Raw genomic sequence first — 24,821 nt, forward strand, 5'->3', positions numbered from 1 at the left:
ATCCCGTTGTAGCCTTTCCACCAGGTCAATACATAAATTTTATAAGATGAAGGTCTGGGATAAATTTTGAAGGAGTCCCACTACTTTTCCACTGCCGATTTTTTCCGATTTAGAGTTGCATGCTAAACTTTTTCAGCCACCAACTGATCCATGAAATCCATGTCGTCGAGGGCAAGAGTTGATGCCAGTCCGATATGCTGCCTTATTGGAGTTTCCTGTTCAACCTTTTGAGACGATGGAAATCTTCCTTGTTGAACTGAGTAAGAGGTAATCCCTTATAATACGGGTAAAGTTGATTGGCCATACGTACATGGTGCTCTTCAGTATTAGATTTCGGCAAAAGTCGTTCCATTTATCTCTGAAATTCAGTGAATGAATTCTTTCGTGAGTTGTTGTGTTAGATCGGCAGCGAGCACTTTTCCAAGATAAGAGAAATGGGAATATTTTTTGAGCGGTCAGTGAATCATCAGCAGAAAGTCTCTCACTCACATCTTTAACTTTTTCTAATATCAGGACTAGTTCGGACATAAACGTGAAGTCAAAGGGCGCATAATTTCGCCCGCCATTGGTTAACATTATTTTATTTTGTACTTTCCCGCCAAATATCGCTTAAGCAAACGATATATCATTATCGTTAGAGATCGATAATCGAAAAATTCATTATCGTTCATTAACGATATCGAACGATAATCGATAATAAAAAATTATCGTTGTCGTTATCGAAAATTATCGTTCATTATCGTTACTCAATCGATACGAAGCGGAGATTTCGATCCTTAATATGCACGCCCAACTGGATTCATCGGTCAATATATTTCTTCAATTACATTTTATAAAATTCATTTCAGAGAATAATTATTCACAAACATATATAGAAGAAAAAATTGATAATATAGCCGTCGCTAGATGTTTTTAACGTAATGTACTGTTTGATTAAGTCACATAAAAAAAAGAAAGGAAAATTTGGAGGTAGATTCTTTTTGAAAAATGAAAGAAATGCATCCATTGAAATATTTAATGAAATTTATACAACATACGCAGATAAAAATCATTGATCATCACTCTTATTCTATCTCACTGGAAGGCATTAAAATGTAATGTTCTGTAGGCCGCATTAAGAACTCAAGTAAAATGTGTTTGTCTATCATTATTTAGTTTTTGATATATATGACTATGCATTGTCTAATTTCTCGTTGAAATAGCAAAGCACGATTATTATCTGGATCATCATTAAGAAATGAGTGTCCATACTTTTTGTAATTTCCAGTCAATTTTTATGAAAGCAAGTGAAACCGTAAATAGTCAATAAATTGAAAAGTAACAGCAACAATCAACAAACTAAAAAAAATATGCAAATCAAACTATGTTTAGTAATAAAAACACTGATGAGATATTAGCGGAATAGATGTTGTAACGCATTACCTGTTACAACAAAAGATTTACAAAAAATAAATTTCATAGAAGGACAACATAGCCTTGATTTCGATTCACCACTATAGATATTAGACAAAAACAACGAGTCTAGTTCCACCCCGAATCACCAAGATTGGCCAGACTGAAAGAGACGTACTTTCCCTTAATTCTGAAGAGTATATAAGCCGGAATACGACCGTAATGAAAACTATCACTTCGCTTTGACCCTCCGATCTGGTGAATCTCGAGAGTACGGCCAATTTCAAATAATTTATATTTAGAACTTTATTCCGCACAAAAATATTATTTTTAAAATATACCTTAGCATTTGCATTTAAATGAATTTTTTGATTCTTGGAGGCAATATATGCAACATTAGAATTTCGAAGATCATCGTTTGGTCTTTGAACTTTCAACTTTTCAGCGAAAATAGCGATCTACAAAAAAATAAAATAGCATATTGTTAGACATCAGGAAACAGTCGAAACTTTTTTAAATACACAATATTGACTCAACGAAACGCCGATGAAATGGTGATATCTTCGGTGCGAAATCTACGCTTTGCTGCTCATTAAGTATTTTTTGACGTCAGCCTGCAAATGAATTATAATTTAATCTTACTTTTTTAATTTGTAATGCAAGATTCATCTCTACAATTTCTTTTGATAAATAATGCGGTCTGTAAAACCATGGTAATTGCAAATATTTGTTACAACATTCGACTAAAATTAACAAGCAGTATTTTTTGACATCAGACTGTAGAAAATATATATGAAAAAATTGCTAAATCGATATATATATATTTATTTAAGGCAATTACAGTTCTATCTTTGCACTGCAACTTTCTTCCCACAATAAACGATTACAGATAATAGTAAAAAAAAACACAGAGGATATGCAAAAATGAATGGCACGTTTATTATTTAATTTCTGCATAAAAGTTATTATAATTTTATAATTATTCTTAATAATTAATTAATATTATCATCATACAATATGATTATTCCATTTTAATAATTATTGAATTATAATAAACTATCATATAATTAAGTAAACTTAAGACGTATCGACACATTCAATCACACAACAATCCACGTCATGTATAACGAGCGCACTTTTAGCCCCGCACGCACCCTTCTAATGCGTCTCTGCTAACATATTTTACATCCAAAGTTAAAAATATTTTTTACATAATATTCCTCTGAACGATCTATCAGTAGAAAATTTATATATACGATTTAGACCTCGATCGATTAGAGACGTACGTTCTAAAACGCTATATATTTATACATTTCCGTTTGTTTTTATTTTAACTAACCTCCGGATGATTGCATTTTCATCATCGAATCATTGGCACAATTTAAAATTATATTTATATAATATAAATACTACATCTTCGTTCCTATTGAATATAAAAATATTTTTCATTTTTTATATGTGTGATCAGTCATTATCATATGACACAAAACACTGGCGTCTCAAATCGCGACGTGTGCATAATCGAGTAACAAACATTATCGTCGATAACAATTTCGAATCTTTTCGGCAATGAACACAATCAAGAAATCAGAGCACTTCGATTATAAAAATGACGTAACATCGATAAAAACAATTCCTATAGATATAAGTAGCGCAAATCACTGGATTTAAAACGTACGAAAAATAATTAAAACCAATCTCAACGAGTTGCATATTGAGAAACTTAAAATTAAAAAAAAAAAATATATAATTTGTACATTCATTTTAAAATAATAAAATAAAACCATTCATATATATAATTAATACTTAAGCTATATATATATAAAAAAAAATAATCAATAATTTTAAGAATAAAAACAATAAACTAGAAACGTAAAATAAACGCACCACACTTTATATACAAAAATTAGTCGAAAATCAATCTGGGGCGCGAAATGGAAATAAAAAGTCGTACGATTCTATGTAAGAACAACGTATACATACTTTTAAATTAACTCGTCAAATGATTTACGTTTTCGTGCATTGGAATGGAATACGTTACGACTCTAACGTTAAAAAATCAAAATAAATGCAGTTTGCCGGCAAAATAGCGTTATTTAGCTGTCGATATATATACATATATATATATATATAGTATATAAATTCATAATTATTTCAATTCATTAATAAAAATATATATGGCCGCCAACATTTATCACATAAGATGGCAACAAATTTGTATAATTTTATAATTTGTTTTAAATTAAGTAGACATTTGGCAACTATTCTACAACAATACTGACACGTTTTATATTTTGTTTTCACTTCTTCGATTAGGATCGTTACAACAAAAGTACTTAGCACCCTTTGGAATTACGAGAATTAGACATATTGAACGAACCTTCGTTCGAAGCGTGTTACTTATTGAGTTGTCTCGTAAGTTATGCATATTTTTAGTCGAAATTTAAAGACCAGTGTTATGATTGTATCTGCAATTTTGAAAAAATAATATTTCAATAAATTTCACTATTAAAAAAAATGAAACTTGCGAGACAACTTCTAGATTTAAATAACACATTCGGAGGAAAGTTCGACTTCAGGAATGCGATACGAGTCGATCGGTGTTAACTGATTTCTAAGCTATATAATTGCGACATAGGTCAAACGAAAGCAAAATATATTTTATATATACATAAAATATAAATACAGCGAAAAAAGTTCAATGCAAATATATTTTTACACATAATAATGTACATCTAATACATAATAATAAAACACAACAAAAATATGAGTAATGATAATTAAAAAAAGAAACAGTACGCATAAAAAGTTGCCACGATTAAATTTGGAATATTATTATAATATTCGCTTTCTATGTTGATATTATTATATATATATATAAATATATAATAATGAAATGTATAATAATATATATATATATTATTTAGAAATGTATATATATATATGATGTAAAAGGAGTTTTGATACAAAATAACAGTCACACCACTCTCGATAGTTCATCACATGTCCGTTTCATCAATAACCCAATGGAACAATCATACGGATGGGTCCACTATATAAAAAAAGTAAAATTGCAGTCTAAACGTTTTTTTAAATTATTATACACTTTTGCACTAAGTCCACAAAATGTCCGACGGCGTCCGTGTTGAGAGTCGAATCTTTATTTATGTGAATATATATTTTATACAATATAAATAACTGTAATTTATTTATTATTATCACACAATTATATATCACACTATCAACATTATTTATTGTGTATAAAGTCACATCTGGTTCAGCAAAACTAGATTTTCATTCAAAAAATATATGTGGGTGAAAAATGCTCAATAAGAAATCATCATTGATACGATCGACGTATTTATATCATTTTGTATATACATCTTGAGGCGTATCTCATAAGGCTAACACGATCTAGTAATACAAATAATACTCTGACGTTCAAAAAAAAAATTCATAGCGTTGAACTTAAAAACTCGATGTTCACTTTCAAAATAGAAGCGTTTAATGTTCACAAATTCGTAGTAGTCCTCGGCGGCGGTGGCGACGGCGGCTTTTGTTAGAGACAACAATAGTAACCGTCGGACGTATGGTGCGAGACATGGTGTGCGTTGTGAAGGGGAGGTGTTCGTTATTGCGATGGCGGCGGCGGCGGACCTGGTGGCGCGTGGGACATACCGGCTGGTACGGAACCCTGCAAAAAATACACATAGATTAAGTATAAATAAACAAAAGTATATATCGATCACATCAGATCCCCGAAAAGTCCAACGTGGGTCGGATTTAAACGAGAATTCTGTGAGAGGATTGATAATTTTAATCAGAAGTTTAATGAATTAATAAAATTTAACGAAGATAATTTTCTTATTTATATATGAAATATATTTCGCGCAGATTCAAGTGTAACGTATGAAGTTAGCAACGAGTGACATAATAAATATTTTATTATTGAATTTAAACTTAATAAAAACATTTATATGTTTAATTCTGTAACAATGAATAAATTAGTAGCAGAGTTTAAAAATGTTTTGTATCACACGCAGACAGAATTTTCGCTTGAACCCACTTATACAATTTTCTGCTTCAGATTCACGTACATAAGTACTTACGGGCATCGTCGTGTACGGCAAGGGATGCGAGTGGGGGTGAGGATGAGGCAAGGGGAGCTGCTGTAACGGCGCTCCGAGTTTATTGGGTCCGTCTTCGGCTTTTTCTTCCTCCCGCCGCTTCAGACAAGCGGCTTTGGGATTAAGATTTCTTTCTGTGAATAAAATAAACATACTTTTGTTAAAACGAACACTTGAACGATAGTTAAATCTGTTTAGATACGCACCTCTAACTTGCTGCTCTAAAGTCATGATAACTTCGACGGCCATATTGAGTATGCCTAGCTTCGTCTGAGGTTTGTCGCTTTTCAAATGCGTCATGCACATTCTGCCTAATTCTTTCAGAGCTTCGTTAATGTCTCTGATACGTATCCTACAAGATCGACGGTTTTATTTAGTGGCCGATTGATTAAAAATTTCATATGCAATGGGTGAAATGTGTTTGTGTTATGTTATCTTAAAATGTCATTTTTTTTACAATCCCGGGCTTACCTCTCCCTCGCATTATTTGCCTGCCGCCTCTCTTTCTCTCTCGCCGCTTTGGCCTGAGGATCTAGATCGCAATCTTCACCCTCATCCGCACTCGAACAACTGTGCAAACGTTTGAAAACACCACTTATGAACTATATATCATAAAATATTCTCAAAAATAATTTATGTTAGTGCAATAAAATAGTTTCAATATAAAACTATTAAATAAGAGCGAAATAGAAGTGAAATATTATTAACGGTTTAACCATATAGACACAACATTTATAATGTGTACAAATTGATTAGTGATAAATATGATCCCTAAACATATAATAGTATAAAGCACACGAAAGTGTAGTGCGTAAATGTGTTTAAAAAAATTCTACTGTGTCTTTTTAAAACATGAGATTTAATCGATAATGAATCGATACGTGGCGTTTGCGTTGTAAAAATACATAACTCACCTTTAGCTTGACGAGCGAGTGACAATGAGAGAGAAAGAGAGGCGGCAGGCTTTTAGGGAATTGCAACGACATAGTTCGAGTACCAAATATAAATAAATGACAGTGTTATGTGTGTGGTGATGATGTGATGGTAACGAGTGTTAAAACGTTTAAATAAATAATATATGATGTGTAAAATAATTTAAAAAAAGGTAGAAAGGCGAGAAAAAGCTCAATGTCATTATATTCATCGAATGATTAATTAACCATAACCTTTTGCAGTCTAGATAAATAATAATGTTAGCCTAGCTCGAGTATTTGAATATTAGTATTTTTCAACAATCAGCACAGAAAAACGTCACTAATTCCGTGATCATCAGGTGCTAATAAATTTCTGCCATGTGATTAGTCCATCGCCTTGAGGAGCGGAAAAACACATGACGGATTGATTTGTTGTTCTCAAAATTATTAATTTATTTCTAAAATTAAAACAATTTTAATTTAGTTCAGTTTTCAACGATCACGAGAATTCTGCATGTATTTGTTTTGGTGCACTGACTTTTGAGAACATATGAGTAATATTAGATTTTGTGTAATGATTAATATTTTCCTCCATGAAACTTTTTTTTGCGATTCTCACTTTAGTCGCTATTCTAAACACATATTATACAAAGGCTTCAAAGAATTTCAATCGAGTTCCATAATTAGCAATTGAAACAGTGATATTTTATTCCAACAGTCATATTTTTTTAATCTAAATACAAAACTTTCAACATAAAAGTACTCCATCATATATGGAGTACCTTTTTCAAATACCAAGCTGGAAATTATGTTTTGTGAATTGTAAATTACAGTAAAATTGGCAAATAAGCTTTACATTTCTCATTCTTGGAACGGAGAATGTAAAACTCATTTGCAGATCCACTTTACTATACTAGAATTAAATTTGTAAATTTTATTTTAGTGGAAGTGTAATTAATTCATACATTTATCACTATTAAAAAATGTTAAAATATCAATTAAATTAAAAGTAGCTCTGTAGTTGCCAAAAACGTAAATATCGACTTTTGATAATAATTGTCGGATCCGAAGTCATCCTTAAAAAAAAGAATCAGATACATTTTTAATAGGTTATAGGTAGAGTTCTCAATTATTTGCAGTTTTTAACTATTCGAACATTGAATAAAAAATGGATCAAGTATTCAAATGTATTTGTATTTTTTTTCTCGGTTTTTACCGATATTAATTTATTTAAAAATGAGTGCAAAATCTTACTAAATTTAAAACTAATTATTATAATTTATCATTATTCGTCAAGCTTTTCGAATTTTATAAAATATGCACAACATAATGCTGTACGAATTACTGATCAGTGAGGATGTTAAAAGGAAAATGCTTTATTTATTATTACATACTTTTTGATCAGAGACGTCATTTCAGCATTTTCAAATCACCAGAATTAAACTGCGATTGAATTACTTCAGCAAAATTGATGGAACATTTTAAATACATAATTTTATCGAATTTATTGTGATGTTTGGAAAGAATTTGATATACATAAAGATCGAATCCATATCGGCGTTGTTTTGTGCGGATTTGCATATAAATTAAATAACTATACTCTATTTGCGTTAACACAGTCAGTTCGAGAGCTATCCATTTCATCATTATTCATAATTTAGAAAGAGATGGCAAGTTTGGGTTTACATTTATAATTGTGTTTAAAAAATAAACCAGAGTAATGATAATTATATTGAATGTATATCCGTATCGCGTGCTTTAGAGCTAATAGGAGCCATAAACCTACACTTGCCATCTCTTTCTAAATTATGAATAATGATGAAACGGATAGCTCTCGAACTGACTGTGTTAACACAAATAGAGTGTAAAAATAAATTTACTACGATCGAATTATTGAACTGATAAAGTCTTTGAATCATGAAACAACAAATACGAATAATTTATAAATTCACAAAAATATGCGACACACACCTGTTTTTAAGATAGGCGTTAAACGATAATAAAGGGTGTGCATTTCCAGCATTTTGTTTCGTTCGAACGAATTCTGCGAATTTCAGTCGTTGTAGACACCGCTGATAAACATTCTATTCGAAGGCGTAAAAGCATTTTTTGTTGGGAAGCATATAATTGTGTCGCATTTTGGAACAAAATAAAGGAAGAATGGATTTTGTATCGGCACTAGGAACTAGTATATTTAGAGAAAAACTACTACCAGTGCTGTTGAAGTATACAAATTGTTTCAATATAAGATTTAATATTTCTCGTTTATCGATACTTATAAAGTATTCCCAAAAAGCTCGGTAACAAATCAATGAGTAATTATTATTTTAAGTTTTTAGTTATGAAAATAAACCCACAATATGTCACTGATGTATTTATTACGAACAAGGGATTAATTACTTATTGTAGTGCGATAAATGTGTGGTTTTTAATCGACTTTCTTGCTAGCATGATTTTATAGCGTCGAACTATTTTTTTACGATTCAATTTATTATTTTATTTAGATCGCAAAGGATTTGAAAAAAAATAACAAACCAAATATATCAATACTATTCTTATAAGAAACCTTAATTGCATGAAAAAAATACATTTTAATGATTAACATCTTAAATATAAACACAATTTTATATTTATTTGAACATAAACATAAAAAATTGATGATAAAATACCAATATATTTGGTTGGTTACAAACAATAAAAAAAATTCATGAACATATTAGTTAATTATTCTATTTCATAGATTTTTAACCTGAATCTAATCCATAAAATAATATTTTATGCACTTTAGGAATGACAATGATGATGATGATAATGATAAGGAGATGAAAAGTGATGGAGTACTACTACATGCGGTGCTGGCAGTTATAATATTCACCTCTCCCTGACGTTGTTGGCCTGCCGCCTTTCCTTCTCGCGCGCCGCCTTTGTACCAGGGTCAGCATTGTCATCTCCCTCGTCAGCACTCGAGCAACTGGCACCATAACTGTTTAATGAGCTACAGAAATTTGACTATAGTCCCTAACTATCCCGATATTCAGCATATTTTAACATTTGTCTATTTCATACACATAACAAATATATATATATATATATATGAAATATTAAAATCTTAGAACGTTTTTGAATAGCTTAGTTATTTTTATGATTAACAATACCGTAGATATCGTCATTCATATTTTGGACATTAGCATGATTAGGATTATATATATAATGTTTGATGCATTTGAGAATATTCAGTTGTAAATACAACACGATGATGTGTAACTCACTATCTCCTCGATCGTTTCGGAGGTGCAGGTTGCGCTCTGGTCGCCGACGCTGTGGACGAAGATGATGGAGCTGAAGCTGAAGGTGTGGCATCGGGAGGTATTTGTTTTAATTCTGAACTAGAAGAATCTGGCGGCTCTTTGCGTTTTTCTGGAATTTCCAAAAAGTCTTCTGAATATTAATCATAGCTAATGGCACCGAAAGAAATAGTAAAAAGGCAATTTATGCATTCAACAGTTAAATTTATCCTTACTTGGATTCGCTGTGTGCAACCTTTCAATTTTAACAGGTACATCGGTCACAGTTTGCGGTTGAAGATGATGAACGGAAGGCACTACTCCGGGATGAAGACGACCTTAAAAAATTGAAAAAATGAATTAATTTCTTCGAATATATTGTACGTTGTTTTTTAAATGCATACCAGAAGGATGAGGAGCCGGATGTAACGGTGGCGGCGCTGCTAATTCTGAGGCGTATTCTGCTCCCAGTAACGAAAGACCTATTTGTGATTCTGCGTGATTTCTTAGGACGTTGATAGCGTCGTCTAATCTCTCCTCCATGCGAGTTCCCTAGAAATAAAGCAAGCGATTCGTGTTAAAATTCAAGACAAACTATAGAGAATTTCGTATCATCGAATACGTGCAGCTGATAGTGTGAGAGATTAGAAAATGATGCAAATTAAACGGTGAAGCGAAACAAAATACTCACTACAACTTCAGAATGATCCCTCAGGTACCCGATAGCATCATCGAGCCTTTGTTGCTCTGGCGCGGGCTTTGGAAAATAAAAAAATAAAAATAAAAGAAAAACATGCAAACGAAAACTAACTATAAAAAAAACTAATACACAATCAAATCACATGAACAATGTCTATTTAATTTGTTATCTATGACAATGTGCAACAATTTTGCACTTTTTTTGCTACAAAAGTAACTTAATTTATATTTTAAGTTACACACTTAAATTATTTTATAAACGTTGATTACTAATTTTTGAAAAAAATCATTATAACCAATCGACTTTTAACACTTTTACTTTGATAAAATACTCTTTAATGTTTAATACATTGAATATCGTTTGCACAAATTTATGCATTAAAAAAACTCACACTAACCCTTTGAATAGTGAGTTAAATTTAATATTTTTCCATAATTATTTATTATTATTTTATATTACATTTCTAATTATAGAAAAAAATCGGTGATTCTCAACGTTTTATAGCTTTTGTGTTTTACTACTTTTTTTATATGTTTTATTTATTTAAACACTTCTATTATTAAATTTTGTAAATTTATTTTTTACATATTTTTTATATATTATTCGGATTTTGTGGATTTTTTTATATCAATTCAGAGGCTCTCAATATTTTTTGTTATGATCATTTATTTCGTATTCTTTAATTTATTGGTATTACAGCTGTGGCCAATTGAAAGTTTCACAGGCAATATTTCACGAATTCTATTATTAAAATGTATTCTCTCCTTAAAACTTCTTCTATTGTATTTTTTTTATGATCATGTGCATCTCTGGTAATAATTTACAAAATATTTTAACTTGTAAAGCCTTCTCAATTGCACGTTAGCCTCGGTAATGTAAAGAGACCCAAAATCATGGAGAGATATAAACAAATGTCGATCACAGTAAAATCTAAAATAATTGCATATCTCGAAATGTTTCAATTCTAGAGATAGCGCGAAGAGTGGTGTTTAGTGGTTCTGTTATTCGAAAATTTATTTAAAAACATCGCGAAACAGGAATTCTAGAGAGGTTGCAAGGGGGTGGTCAGAACCGTATGACGTCTGCTCGAGAAGACCGCAGAATAAAGGATATCATAAAAAATATCGACTCAAAACTGCTGCTGATATACAAACAGAATTGCAGTCTACTTCAAACTCGTATATTTCGAGACAGACAGTGAATAGACGTTTGGTTGTAGCTGGATTTAAAGCACGAAACCCAGCAAAAAATACTTACTGAGAAAATGAAAAAGAATCGCCTTGAATGGGTAAAAGCTCATTGCCATTGGACCATCGAAGATTGGAGAAGAGTGGCTTTCTTTGACGAATACAAATTTAATCTGTTTGGAGCAGATGGTAAGTGACTGTGCGCAAGATTTCATCCCTTAAGATTTCAATAAAAAGCGAAAGATTTCATTTCTTATGCATTAATCGATTTATCAAGCACTCACCCTATGATCTGAGGGTGTATGACAGCTTACGGATTGGGCTCTGTAAATTTCGTTCAGGGCACCATGAATGCAAAAATATATAAATTTATTGTATAAAACGACTTTATTCCAACCCCTGAAAAAATTTCCCAACATACTGCTGAACCCATTTTGCAAGATGTTTCTGCACTATGCCATCGAGCTCGTTCTGTAAGTCCAATTATAGTTTTTACATTAAACTTTCAGAGATTACACAATTCAAAGAGTTAATGGGAATCACATCATTAACGTGGCCAGGAAACAGTCCTGACCTGAACGCAATTGAAACCAAGGACCAGAATGAGGTCCAAAGTAACCCTATTCAAATTAAATGTTTTGCTACCTAGTATAGTCGTTTTTAGCATTTTACGGCTACTTGTGACTTATAATGTTAAGTGTTACAGTGAATTTGTGTATTTATCAGTGAAGTTATATTTTCATCGATAAGTATATATTTCTATCGGTAAAAATATATTTTTACCGGTGAAGTCCAAATACATTTTCACCAGTAGATACATATTCCTACTAGCGAAAATAAATTTAACTGATATGAGCTAGTGATATTATATGCTGCTCTAAAATGTCTATGAAACTCAATTTGAAAAGCCAGCGAAAATATATTTTGTTGGTATCCAATTATCTGATTTATGCGCTAATAGTTTTTACATGAAAATTAATGTATTGCATCTTTAATATATTAAAAATATACATATGCTAGCAAAAAACTAGAATCAGAAGTAGAATATTCATTATAATAACAAATTTGAACACAATTTCATAATTATACGACGTTCAATGTAATACAAATCAATAAAAAAAAAATGAGTATATTCCAAAGCAAGTGTTAAAAAATAAAATTGGCGTATAATATTATAGATGTGTCGAGGTATCTCAAATCTTGTTGTAGTGTGAGTATATGAATATTGTTTTTAACAATAATCTTATTTATATTTTTCTAAATGCGAATCGTAAAAAATGCTTAATTAGAATCTCTGGAGCGTACAATCTTAAGAAATACAGATCCATAAAATACGCTGGAATAAGATGAACGATGAATTGGAAGAGCTGATTGTGTGAAAATAAAGATTTATGCAATTATTTAAATATAGGATGTAAAAGGAATTGAATTTTATATTACTAAAACGAACTGTGCTTAATATTTCTAAACGTTAATCCGAGATTAGTATAAAAAAAACGTAAATATTATCACAACAGCACTATCATATTTACATAAACAAAAAAATCACAATAGGTTTCACTTTACGCGTGTTTTGAAAACATAAAATTGTTTTATTTTGCTAACTTTTAGTTTGAAGTTGATTCTTCAAAACTATTGTTCACTAAAAAATAACGTGTGCAAAATAATGCGATTTAAAGCAATAAAAAAAACTTAAGTGTGGCACTCAAAAACACAAACAAAATCCATCCAGTTCGCATCGACGTTAATCTCTAGAAGACGCGATAGATGTGACGTTTACCATTAAATGCGTCGAAGGCGGCTGAGAGAAGTGTGTCGGAGCGCCGTTGCTCAGGACGAGACCGTTGACTAACTGCGGGGGCGCCGCGGGAGCACCCGCCGCCGGCGACGAGAGTCCGCCCCCGACTACCCACTGTTGATTCTGCGAATTGAGACATAAAATTAGCGTAAATTCGCAAATACGATGGCTGCGATCGTACGTTTCGCTACCTGGCCTTGTGGATTCGCCGGTGAAGGTTGATGTGACAAGTGTAAGTGCTTAACGTATTGCTGGTGGTGGTGCTGTTGTAACGGAGGTGGGCTATTTACAGGCGTGGACGGATTTGAACCATATGACGATATACTATGCTCTCCGCCGCCGCCTCCACTCCCAGAGTATATCTGACGATAAAAGTGAGAGTTTAGTTTCGAGTTTGTGTGATATTTTATTCGACGAACTCACTGCTTGTAGGGAGGCTTTAGTCAGGAGATCTGATGCGGGCGAGGGTTGTCCGCCGCCTCTGAACGAAGACATCGGTGGTAAAGGTTGTTGTGGAGGAAGGTCTCCGCCGAGAGCTTCGACAACGCCATGACCGGGAATACCTGTATATGAAAACAAAAATTAAAACAAGCTTCTTAACCGCTTAAGGACGGGTCCGAAATGTAAAAGACACTGAAAATTCTAAATATAGGTGATTGTTTGATTGTCAAATATAGATTATTTTTAATTTTAACAGCTTTATATTTTGCTCTATTTTAAGTAAAAATTAGTGTAATTATAGTAAATGTAAGTGTATCAAACTAATGTAAATTGCTAATATAATTGTAAAATATTTCTAAAATATTATATTTTTAAATTAAAATCATATTGACATTACTTTTTTATATATATTGACGTATTCTTGAATATACATATACATATATATTGATCATCTATAGTTGGAATTGCTGTTTGAAATTTTCACTGTGCGCAATAATCACCGAACCATTTTTCATATGACCTATTAGGTTTTTCTATTTTTATTTGCGTTTAGTAATTCATTTTAATAATATTGTATTATTCTAATGCATATTTTGTTTTATTTCTCAGAATTTAAAACAATTAGGCAAAGATGGGATTATGTATCATTATTTCTATTGTTTAATTTTATTATTATATTATAAAAAAACGGGTGTGATTTAAAAGGGAATTATTTTAAGAGACATGTGCATTTAAATAAATACTTTGTTCCATAAAACAAATTGTTTGTGCATTTATGTAAGGTGAATCTTTGGAAATAAAACATTGTAGAGATTCATGGGGTGTTCACTGTTAATTACCGAAAAAAGGAGTTATCGTTTTTTTTAACGACTTGAAAAATATTTCAGGCATGAAGTGGTTAAATATGCTAAAACTATATTGAATCAAATATGTTTCATTACAAAAAATACATATTTATATTAGAATAGTAGGGTTTAATAGTTTCTTAAATATGAACAATAGAAATGACGATCTACATCATGAGACATATAGGATAGGCAGGGCAATAATTTATGTCTTGATCACCTGGTGACATAGCGTAATGATCTTGCTGTATGTATGAATTGGGCGGTTGGTAGTTGTGATAAGGTATCCATTCGTCTTGTGGCGGTCCTCCATCGGGGCCAGTGCTGCCGGCGCTACCCGCTCCGTAATATCCGCCGTGTTGATAGCTACCGGTGCCTGGTGTGGCGCCTTTCGGTGATGAGTATCTTGAGGGCGAGTCCTGTCCGAATTCGTCAGATCCATACTGAAAGCATTGATATGACGTTATAATTTATAGTCGCATATCAGTAATTATTTCCATATATATAGATGAATAAAAATAAAATAAAAAACACACACACAAACATAGCGGATTCTGCACATAAAATATGATACATAAAAAAAACTCGATACAAGAATAAAAATGAAACACTAAGCATTTATGCACACTAGTCATAAAGCTTCTAGGAAAACTGGTGTTCAAAAAACGCTGATGCAGCACAATCGCCCACCCATGAAGTTATTGAAACAAATAGGAAAGGGCGAGTTTTGTGTCTTGTGTATATTTCTATGAAAGACATTGATTTCTTCATCATAGCTTGCATTATGTAAATGTTACCATATTCATATTGAATATGCAAATATGATTTGATCCAAATGTCAACATATAGCTATTTTAATTAAATTAATGTATAGTCAAATAAGGTGCAGCCTTTATGATGTGCATATATTATGTTAGTATTTATTTTTCATATGTAATATAAATTTATAGAAAATCAGAACTAGGGTTGCATAAAAATATGTAAATGTATATATATGGGTAAAGCATAAAAATCTCCACATCATATCTTACGTGTGGGTAAACAACGTCTTTCTTGAATCCATATGGACCACATTATGAGGTTTTGCTTAGTTGACAGAATAAAAAAATAACGACATTTATAACAAAAAAATTAATAATACGACACAAACATAAACGTTCGAACAATGTTATAACACACAAGCGACAAAACATGCAAACGAGACATACATACACGGCGCCTAATCGACGCCTTCTCACAGAGTGCGTGTGTCCATTCATGATAACGAAGTTACGTTCGCGCCGAGCGCGGCGATCAGCTGATCGCAAACGTCAAACGCACGTGTCGGCGTTCGCACCGACTTCACAAGCGACTCGGATATTTAACGTCGCCGCTTCCCAAACTGTGCGCGCGCGGACTGGGTTTGGCAACGTCGGGATTTCGAGAGAGGAACAGCTGTTGCGGAACGAGATGGAGGTAAAAAAAAAAGGTCGGCGGTTCTGATCGCGAACCGGTTGACGACCGAGGTTAAAAAATACCGCGGATTCAATGGGTTAATCGATGCACGTTTGAACGGTTAAATCTTAAGCAAATAATCGGTAGTCGAATACTCGAGACACAGCGGCATGGAAAAATATTACGGCGAAACTCCTACATAAAAATAAAAGTTGAAAGTTCTCGGAAAGTAACAACACGTAAGGTGAGTTACAGCGAAACTTTTAATGTTTCGGAATCGGATCATCAATTATTTATTGGCTCCTGTAACCTGTAATGTTAGTATATAAACATACATATTGAGCGCCGCTGGGTCTATGCATTCGAGTTAATTATATTGAACAAATATCATATAATTAAGAAACTACTATCAAGCCCTATAGCGAGAAATATGTATATATATATATATATATTACCCTTTTCCGGATATTTTTTTATTTTTTCATGTGACCTTTTTTAGGGATTGGAATGCATTTGACGGCTTTTACCAATATTTTTTAGATAGTACTTTATAGCCAGCTGCCTGTTGGATTTTTCATCATAGTATTTGACCAACTCGAAACATATTGTTTTTACATAAAAGTAAACATATGTATTGGCATTCTAGATCTAAATTTGAGAACGAGACCGCGTATGAAAAAGGACGAATTACTGAGTGAGTACAGTTTATTCAATGCCATCGAGAATCTCGTGCACGTCTGGATGATCCTTTTCGAGCAAAAACGAGTTTTTCCGTTTTGAGGACGAATCGACGCCGGGAAGGTGCGAACGGCACACGTTCGCCGCATACATACAAAGTACATTTTTGGGAAACGTATATGTACTAATCCATACATGCACACGTACACGTACGTATATGCGCACTCGGGAGCGAATTACGGTGTAGCGTTGAATATTTTACGAGGCCGCTACACGGAAAGCGGATTATAGGAGCAGCTCTACGCGGCTAGTCGGCTCTTCGTAGTCTGCTCTCGGTCTACGCGAATTTAGCTCGATCCACGAAAATGTAATACAAAATACATTATTAGAACTATATTAAGTGTGCCTTTCTTTAACCATTATAATATGTTTTATTAAACTAATCAGAAGAATATTCGATTTTAAAAAAATTAGGCTAAAATTGCCACAAACTATGTGTAGTATCGATTTGACGAACGACATATTTATTTTTCTTTCTAAAACTAAAAATTAAACGTAAGTAGCTACGCATCGGGAATTTTATAATTTTTATTTTTTGTGATTGATTCCTTATTTTTTATTAGGCCGCGTAGAAAATATCAAATGAGCTATAATAAATATAATAAAAAAAATAGAGGTAAAAATCTTTCAGAAAAAGAAATTAAAATATTTATGTGAAATAGATATTGTTAGTATCCTTATCCACCCTGATCATCCATCATGTTTCAAAATGGCGGCTATTGAAAACATTAAAAATTATAACTTTTATAAAAAATATTAGATGTGCCATATATGGCCTCACAACTTAATTTAAAAAATCTCTTCTTTCTGATTATTTTTCGACTCACTGCATACAGTGACACATCTTCGGTAACATAATTGCGACTACTTTGCCATCAGTCATCAAAACCAGAAAATGCGTTAACCCGTTGGTAGTCTTTTGTAGTGCGTCAGTTGGTAACGTCACATTGCTACGCGTTTGAACATAATGTACAAAACGCGTTTAAAAAATATGTCAAAAAACATTGAATATTGGTAAGTAAATTTGAGGTTCTTTATAAGGCCAAATATGGCACTACATACAGTAAGTCATATCTGGCACTCCATGCATTGCACCATGAATATGTATGGCCACCTATGGTACTATATGCAGTATTCTTTATTTTTTTGTAAAAAATAAAGAATAAATATTGAATTAAAATAAAAATAAAAGTATAAACCTATATATGGATTATAGAAATCTACATAATTCTTGCGGCTTTCGCCGAACTTATAAGACGGTCTTCTGTAGGAAAAGTAGAAAAACAAATACTGTATATTGAAAGACCTAATATATTAAAAATATCAAGAAATGGCACTCAAGTAACACGGCAAACTAGGCATGCTGTCTCTATGGCAACATTCGAGTAGTTATTCAAGGGTTAACGAATAGATTTATTTTAAGAGGTACAAATCGTAAAGAAACAGCATTACCTTTCCACATCTTTTCAACATCTTGGAGAAATATAAAAAAATGTTGGTATACTTCGGTAAAAGTTTAAAGTTTAAAAAACTAACATCACATTAATGTATTGTATTTTTTGAATGATCCATCAAAAAGTAATGAGATTTATGATAATAAGCTTTATATTACTTTTGGTCGATTTTTTAGGTAAAGTAACTAAAGATGTACAGGTGCAAAAAACGACTTTTATAGATTGGTACCCAAAATACGTACATATGCGTAGCCGGACGCGAACGTGTCAAGAACCAAAATAGCAAGAAAAAAAAATGTTTTCATTTTCACAAAGGTGTATTCGCACATTTGCATGTGCACTTAAATCACACATTAACTGTAAATCTAATTCTATTCTATTTTTTTAAGAGGTTTGGAATTTTCGAAATTCCTGTTTTATAACACATACAAACGTAATATGGTTTTAGCATATTCATTACATTCAAAAGCTATGAAATAATAAAAATTGTGCAGCAGCCAGAAAACGAAGAACAGTAAGCGAAACAACAACAGCAACAGTAACAACAACACATAGTGGCGTGTTCACCCAGTGCGGAGGCACGTCGGCCGCGGCGGCGTCTCCGGCTGGGCCTCCGCCCCCTCCGGGCGCCCCCTGTCCAGCCACCCCTCCGCCGGCGGGCCCGTGCGTGTGGTGGTGATGCGGCTGGTGGTGCGGATGGTGCGGCGCCCCCCGGTGCTGCGGGGGCGCCGCTCGAGACGCCGCCCGGAAGTACGTCGGCTCCGGTCCGTAGCCGTTGTTCGACGGCGCCACGCCGTACTGCGCGTGCAGCATCCAGCGACAGAAACGTCATTCAAGTATACGTCGAAATAATCGAGGTGATGGTGTGTTGTTAGTGGATGACGACGAGAGTGGAATGGGGGGTAACAAGATGCTAAATTAAAATATTAAAGAAACGGAACACTCACCATGCCATTGTCCATGCCGCCATAGGGACTCTGAAATCCTGATTTTTCTGAAACAAGGAACGAAATGAATTGATTAGTTTTAAGTTTTGAAATGCATGAGGAGTTATTTACAAGGTTTCGTATATGGGACAATACAGAAGACGGTAGCGTTTTGGATACACGGGGGCTGCGACTTTTTTAAATCTAAAAAACCACGATGCCAAAATAGTATGACTGACACTGTATTAAAGGATCGCACGTAACGCGAAGAGTGATCTGAGACAAACGGCTTTAAATCGAAGTTTAGTAATGGAATAAATAAAACATAGGTGGCCAGACTTTTACACCCTGCGACTTGCTACTGAAATAATTGATTCTATCCTAAATATAACTGTGCCTATTGGTGAGCTGTCCGATACTTTTGCATGCGGTATTTCAAATAATAAAAAATGTATCAACTGCGAGTATCTGGATGAAAAACTGATTAAAAAGATAGATAATTGTGCTTATTGGATTGTCCAATACTTTTTATCACATGCGGTACTTTGAAAATACTTTCCCAAATATACTAGTCGAACCGACTCATACGAAGAAATCATATCACAGCGTACCTTGTAAGAATTTTGTAGAATTTATATGTATGTAGAATTTATATTCCCTCATGTATAGGTATCTGAGAAACATTTTCTATTGAAAGTGAGTCGGTTGCATTATTTAACATCATGACTGAATGATTTTAATGAGTATGTAATAAGAAATAAAGATAATTTAAGGATAGTTAGGTATAAGAAAACGAGTACGGCCAGGGGAATAATAAAAGAGAATCTTTATGCATTAAGAAATACATTAAAATATTAGTCTTTTTTATATTCTGCTTATGGATTAAATTTGTTTAGTGAATAAACAAGGACAGTGCCATCAAGCTCATCAATTGATGTCCGTATAGCAAGACAAATCTTAATATCTGAGGCTTTATTAGATATGTTTCTATACTGATTGTACTCCTCTTGAAATAGGACACCTAAATCGGTCACCACTTTTATGCGATGAAGCACATTGTTATCCATTTTACGATCAAATTTAGGTGGTGTTATTGCTATAGAATAGGTGAATATGATCGATTATTCGTATTCTAGTGTATTTTTAGATTTTAAAACAAAATTATTTACAATAATTTTGTTTAGACCGGTATTCCTCAAACTTAGTTGATTGCATACTCATTATCGTGTTTGTGATTTGTGAATATTTTTTTGATAATTATAATTTTGTGGTTCGCGAACTTTATTTAATTTAGAATTTCTTATTTTTTATCACAATATAATGGCTAATAATCAAAGTATGAAACCGATAGTGAATTTGATGATTTAGCATCATCCACTCACTACAAAGTACTAACAGTTAATCTTCGAGCAGCACATCGGATACTATTATCCAATTACCACAGGACACATTAGTCCAAAATTAGAAAAACGCCACCGTTATCAATTCAACCCCCCACATTTACACTTTCTGGAGAACCGGAAATAAAATTCTATGTGATCGCAAATGACATTTTGCAGTTCTAAGAGAACCAGACCAATTAAACATATTCTTTGAGAAAACTATGTTGATAAGAAGATTTGAGAAAATTAGACAATGTATTGATATTTATTATCATATGATCCAGAGAAGCATCCAAACCTCAAAATTAATATTACATTTATTCATTACATATATATAATCTTAAAAATTAAAAAAAATCTTAATCTTAAATTTTTTTTAGAGACCGCCACGCAAGAAACAATGGTTTGGCAAACGTTTTACCTCGAAATACGATGTATATCATACTAAAACGCGGTCGACCGCAAATAGTTTCGCGGTCGACAGGTCGATCGCGATTGATATATTTGCTATTTTTCTTAATTTTTTCATAATTTGCAAATTCAATATTTGAAAATGAACAGATTACAAATCTTGTCACGAATATATAAACGTGGTTATCGAAAATTTCAAATTATAAGAACCCGATGTACAACTAGAATCTAATTAAAAGTTTTTTACCTAATTAGTCAAAAGATTTACAAATTTAATAAAAATAGATAGCTAATTAGTACCCAAAAGACGCACATATGTGTAGCCAGACCTGAACGTGTCAAGTGCGTTTTTTGGGTAACAATTCTTAAGTGTCAACCAAAACTAACCCACTAATCATTTAATATCAAATTTATTTACAGGTAATAAAATAATACCGCGGTTTTCTCATCTCGCGTGTGCCAGTAAATAAACGATCTTTTAGTTAAGTGCATATTATAACCGCCCTAACTAACTAGACACGGGGTTAACCGAGTCAATCAATAGCGCACATATCGAGCGTTTCGCGAACAAGCCTTGTTTTCTTTAGACATCCGTCATTACTCATCGTTCCGCATACACGCAAATTGATAGGCACGCTGATAATTTTATAGAAAGAAATCCACTGTACAAACTAGGGGGGAAAAACCAGTTAGCCAGAAACTCGAACCCAACCGTCATATTTTTAAGCGCCGATGACGTTTCAACCGCCTCTTTCACCCCATGCGAATGACCATGAATGGAGCACGCGACATTTGGACACACTGGGACATATTTTCGCGCTTGTTAATATTACACAATCCCTTGTGCAAGGATTTGGAGAGAGAACGATCCCCGTGAAGAAGGGGATTTTACGTTTGTTTCAGTAGGGGTTAGCTAAGACATCGATCGCGACTATATTTTATGATGACTATCAAGTCAAATAAGTTTAAAAAAATAACAGTTGAGTAATACAATTTAATCACTGTAGTAAATTAACCACTCACAAGCCACGAGTCGCAAGTTCTTATTAAGCATATATTGTTAGATAGATTTAAATAAAGAGGAACGGTAAAAAAACATTGAGGCTAACCATTATGTTGGGCGAATGCGCTGATATTAATAACTAGATCACATGTATTTATTACCTTTATCATGATTTTCGGGAGAGAAACGACTGATTCGCCATTGGGTGGACTTGAAAGTTTGGCCATCCCTGGTATACACGTAAAGAGTGAGAAAGAAATCGTGAAGGGCAACGATGTTTCTCCTCCGCCAGGTGTAAGACGCTTTATCGCGTTATCTTAAACGTTGTGGGTGTGTGTCCGTAACGGCACGTGTCATTAGCTCGTCACTGAAAATCTCTGGATTATCGGGGGGGGGGGGGGGGGGGGGCGAAGCACGCGTGCCAACCCCCCATATCCACAAGTCGGCGGGTAGTTTTTGTGTTTTCGTCCCCTTTAGGTTATGTGTATCGGCGACATGTTAATTTTCATTGGAGGGTTAAGTGCCACTTGTGGATCGCTACTGGGACACCCCTCACGCGCAGAGTGGGCAAATATTATTATGCACGCGATGATAATCAATATTTTGATATTATCCCACGGTCTCCGGCAGATTTGGCGTCGCGACACCATAACAAACCGTGGGTGTTTGGGTTATGTAACACGCGCTGGATAAATAAATAAAAAATCCGACACGGGTAACGTGCGTTACTCCCTGGGCAATATGTCTGAATAGTCTGTCATAAAATTAAACTTAAAATACAGCAGTCATTATCTACATAATTTCATACATTAAAAATTCTCATCCAAAAGCCATTGATTAACAATTTTAATACACTTATGTTGATTTACAATAATTAAGATTAATGTAAATCAAATAAATAAGAGCTTCAGAAATAATTTATTGGTACAAACACTATTTACCAATAAATAATTGAAAAGTAATAGATATTTTTTAAATTAATTTAATTAACATAATAATACATATTCGTATTTGCCTAGACGGTTTTGAATGTGTCACATCGAATCGGTGAAATCGCTTATTGCCAGAAATGGGCCAAAAATTGCCTAATTCACGAATTAGGCAAATTATCTGCCGAATGCGTGAAGTGGACAGGAATTGTTATGCTTATTTCGCGCATTGAGCAAAGAAGATAGTAGCGCTCCGGTGGTGTTTTTCGTAACTTGACCAAATGTCATTAACTACAGTAATGTTCATCTTCATTTATAATGGCAAAAAAGTCTAGAATTATAATACGACGTACAAATATTTTGTACATGTTAGTTGCGAGCGAGCGTTGATTAAAACAGTTTACATCCCATTATTGTTGCAGAGTTATTCATGGGGTGTTCTCTGTTCTGGCCAACTATCGCTTGCTGTCGCTTGTGAGCACCTAACCTGTCTAGCAATTACACGAAATATTTATTATAGTTAATAATTCTGCAATTTCATTAAATTACAATATATCTACCAACCTCCCGGGATCAGTTACACTTTACAGGAGTAAAAAAATTGGACTCTTTAATAAATGTGACATTTCGCAACTGTCAAAAATCACATTTGGCGTAACTCCAAAAAAACACTTAATGCATGCATTCGGCAGTTATTTTGCCTAATTCAGGAATAAAGCAACGGGCTTGCGCTTTTCATGAATTAGGCAATTTTTTGCCTATTTCACGGGATAAGCGTTTCGGTGTAACATATGTAGCATTTTGTATCAAAAATCTTCTGAACGGGCGCGATTTAACAGGGAATTATTTTAAGATTTTGTTCCATAAATTGTCCTCTTTCTGAAACGGTGAATGATGAATAAACGTATAAATATCTATGTAAAAATTGATGCTTTATTTTATTTTTTTATGTGACATTAGGGTCGGCGTGTAATCTAGTCGTATTCTATTCCAAGAAGTACGATACGATTATCATATATCTTATTTATGCGCGACTAACTTTTCGGCAGCAATTGCGCAATTAACATTGAAATTACAGTCTTAATGCATGCATATTATCAAAAGATGATAATGAGCGAAAAACGAAAGAGGACGAGAGCTCGGGAGAGTTTAAACTCTCGCCGAGTTTTTAACTTGGCATTAAATCAAATAAGTTGTAATGTAATTGAAACCGCCCCCGGGAAAACTTGGCTTTCTCCGAAGGGATATTGTATCTCCGCAAAGTGGCAATTATATAAATAAAAAATACGCGTTGTAGAATTTTCCACGTTACCGCACAGCGTGGATCTGATTGTGTTTTTTTCTTTGCACCTTTCCGCTATTGTTGAAATTTTATTTCATTTTCACATTTCGGTGATAAGAAGTGTTTTGGCACGCAATTTAAATACTAGGCATCTCAACAACCAAAACAAGTCGATTTCTCGATTTAAGAGATAATGCCAGTTGCAGCGTTCGTTTTACATTTATTCAAATGTATTAACAATATTACAAAGTAACCTTCATGATTGTTAATTTTGTATTTTGATCCACTAAATCTGAATCAACGATTGAAAGGCGTAAAAAAGCTTTTTGATTAATCAATTCTCAATTGTGGTACAACCGCTTCAGAGATGGAGAATGAATTGTGTTCTGGTAGGCCCTCAACATCTAGAAATGAGATCGTCATTAACCAAACGAGGATCGTCGAATCACGATCGGGGAACTCGCTAGCATGAGCATTGAATCCGTTCATTACATTTTTAATAAGGATTTGGGCTTCAGGAGAATCTTCGTGCTAAAGCTGCTAACGATTCAGCAGAAGCAACTCCGTTTGGAGA

At 33.4% G+C, this 24,821-nt stretch overlaps 1 protein-coding gene across 21 annotated transcripts in view; it reads right to left on the reverse strand.

The window, feature by feature from the left end:
• Positions 1-4,739: 4,739 nt before the first annotated feature.
• The window catches only part of da (transcription factor daughterless), a 38,352-nt gene continuing 18,270 nt past the window's right edge, over positions 4,740-24,821 (reverse strand). Inside the window, exons 2-15 of one of the 21 annotated variants that reach the window (XM_088199368.1) lie at positions 19,262-19,308; positions 18,882-19,112; positions 14,909-15,131; positions 13,826-13,965; positions 13,594-13,764; positions 13,385-13,525; positions 10,409-10,474; positions 10,122-10,269; positions 9,954-10,055; positions 9,703-9,850; positions 5,991-6,089; positions 5,726-5,871; positions 5,502-5,653; positions 4,740-5,086 (exon numbers count right to left, since the gene is read on the reverse strand). In XM_088199368.1, coding sequence (XP_088055494.1) covers positions 5,024-5,086; positions 5,502-5,653; positions 5,726-5,871; positions 5,991-6,089; positions 9,703-9,850; positions 9,954-10,055; positions 10,122-10,269; positions 10,409-10,474; positions 13,385-13,525; positions 13,594-13,764; positions 13,826-13,965; positions 14,909-15,131; positions 18,882-19,112; positions 19,262-19,308 — 1,877 coding nt within the window. In that variant the 3' untranslated portion in view covers positions 4,740-5,023. Of the gene's footprint in view, positions 5,087-5,489; positions 5,654-5,725; positions 5,872-5,990; positions 6,090-9,308; positions 9,429-9,702; positions 9,872-9,953; positions 10,056-10,121; positions 10,270-10,408; positions 10,475-13,384; positions 13,526-13,593; positions 13,765-13,825; positions 13,966-14,908; positions 15,132-18,881; positions 19,113-19,261; positions 19,309-24,821 lie in introns of all 21 variants that reach the window. The other 20 variants (XM_088199367.1, XM_088199364.1, XM_088199362.1 and 17 more) reach the window with 20 other exon arrangements.

Source organism: Plectrocnemia conspersa, unplaced genomic scaffold, assembly GCF_051122295.1.
Source record: "Plectrocnemia conspersa isolate PC_06_02 unplaced genomic scaffold, ASM5112229v1 ptg000012l, whole genome shotgun sequence".
Classification (NCBI taxonomy): domain Eukaryota; kingdom Metazoa; phylum Arthropoda; class Insecta; order Trichoptera; family Polycentropodidae; genus Plectrocnemia; species Plectrocnemia conspersa.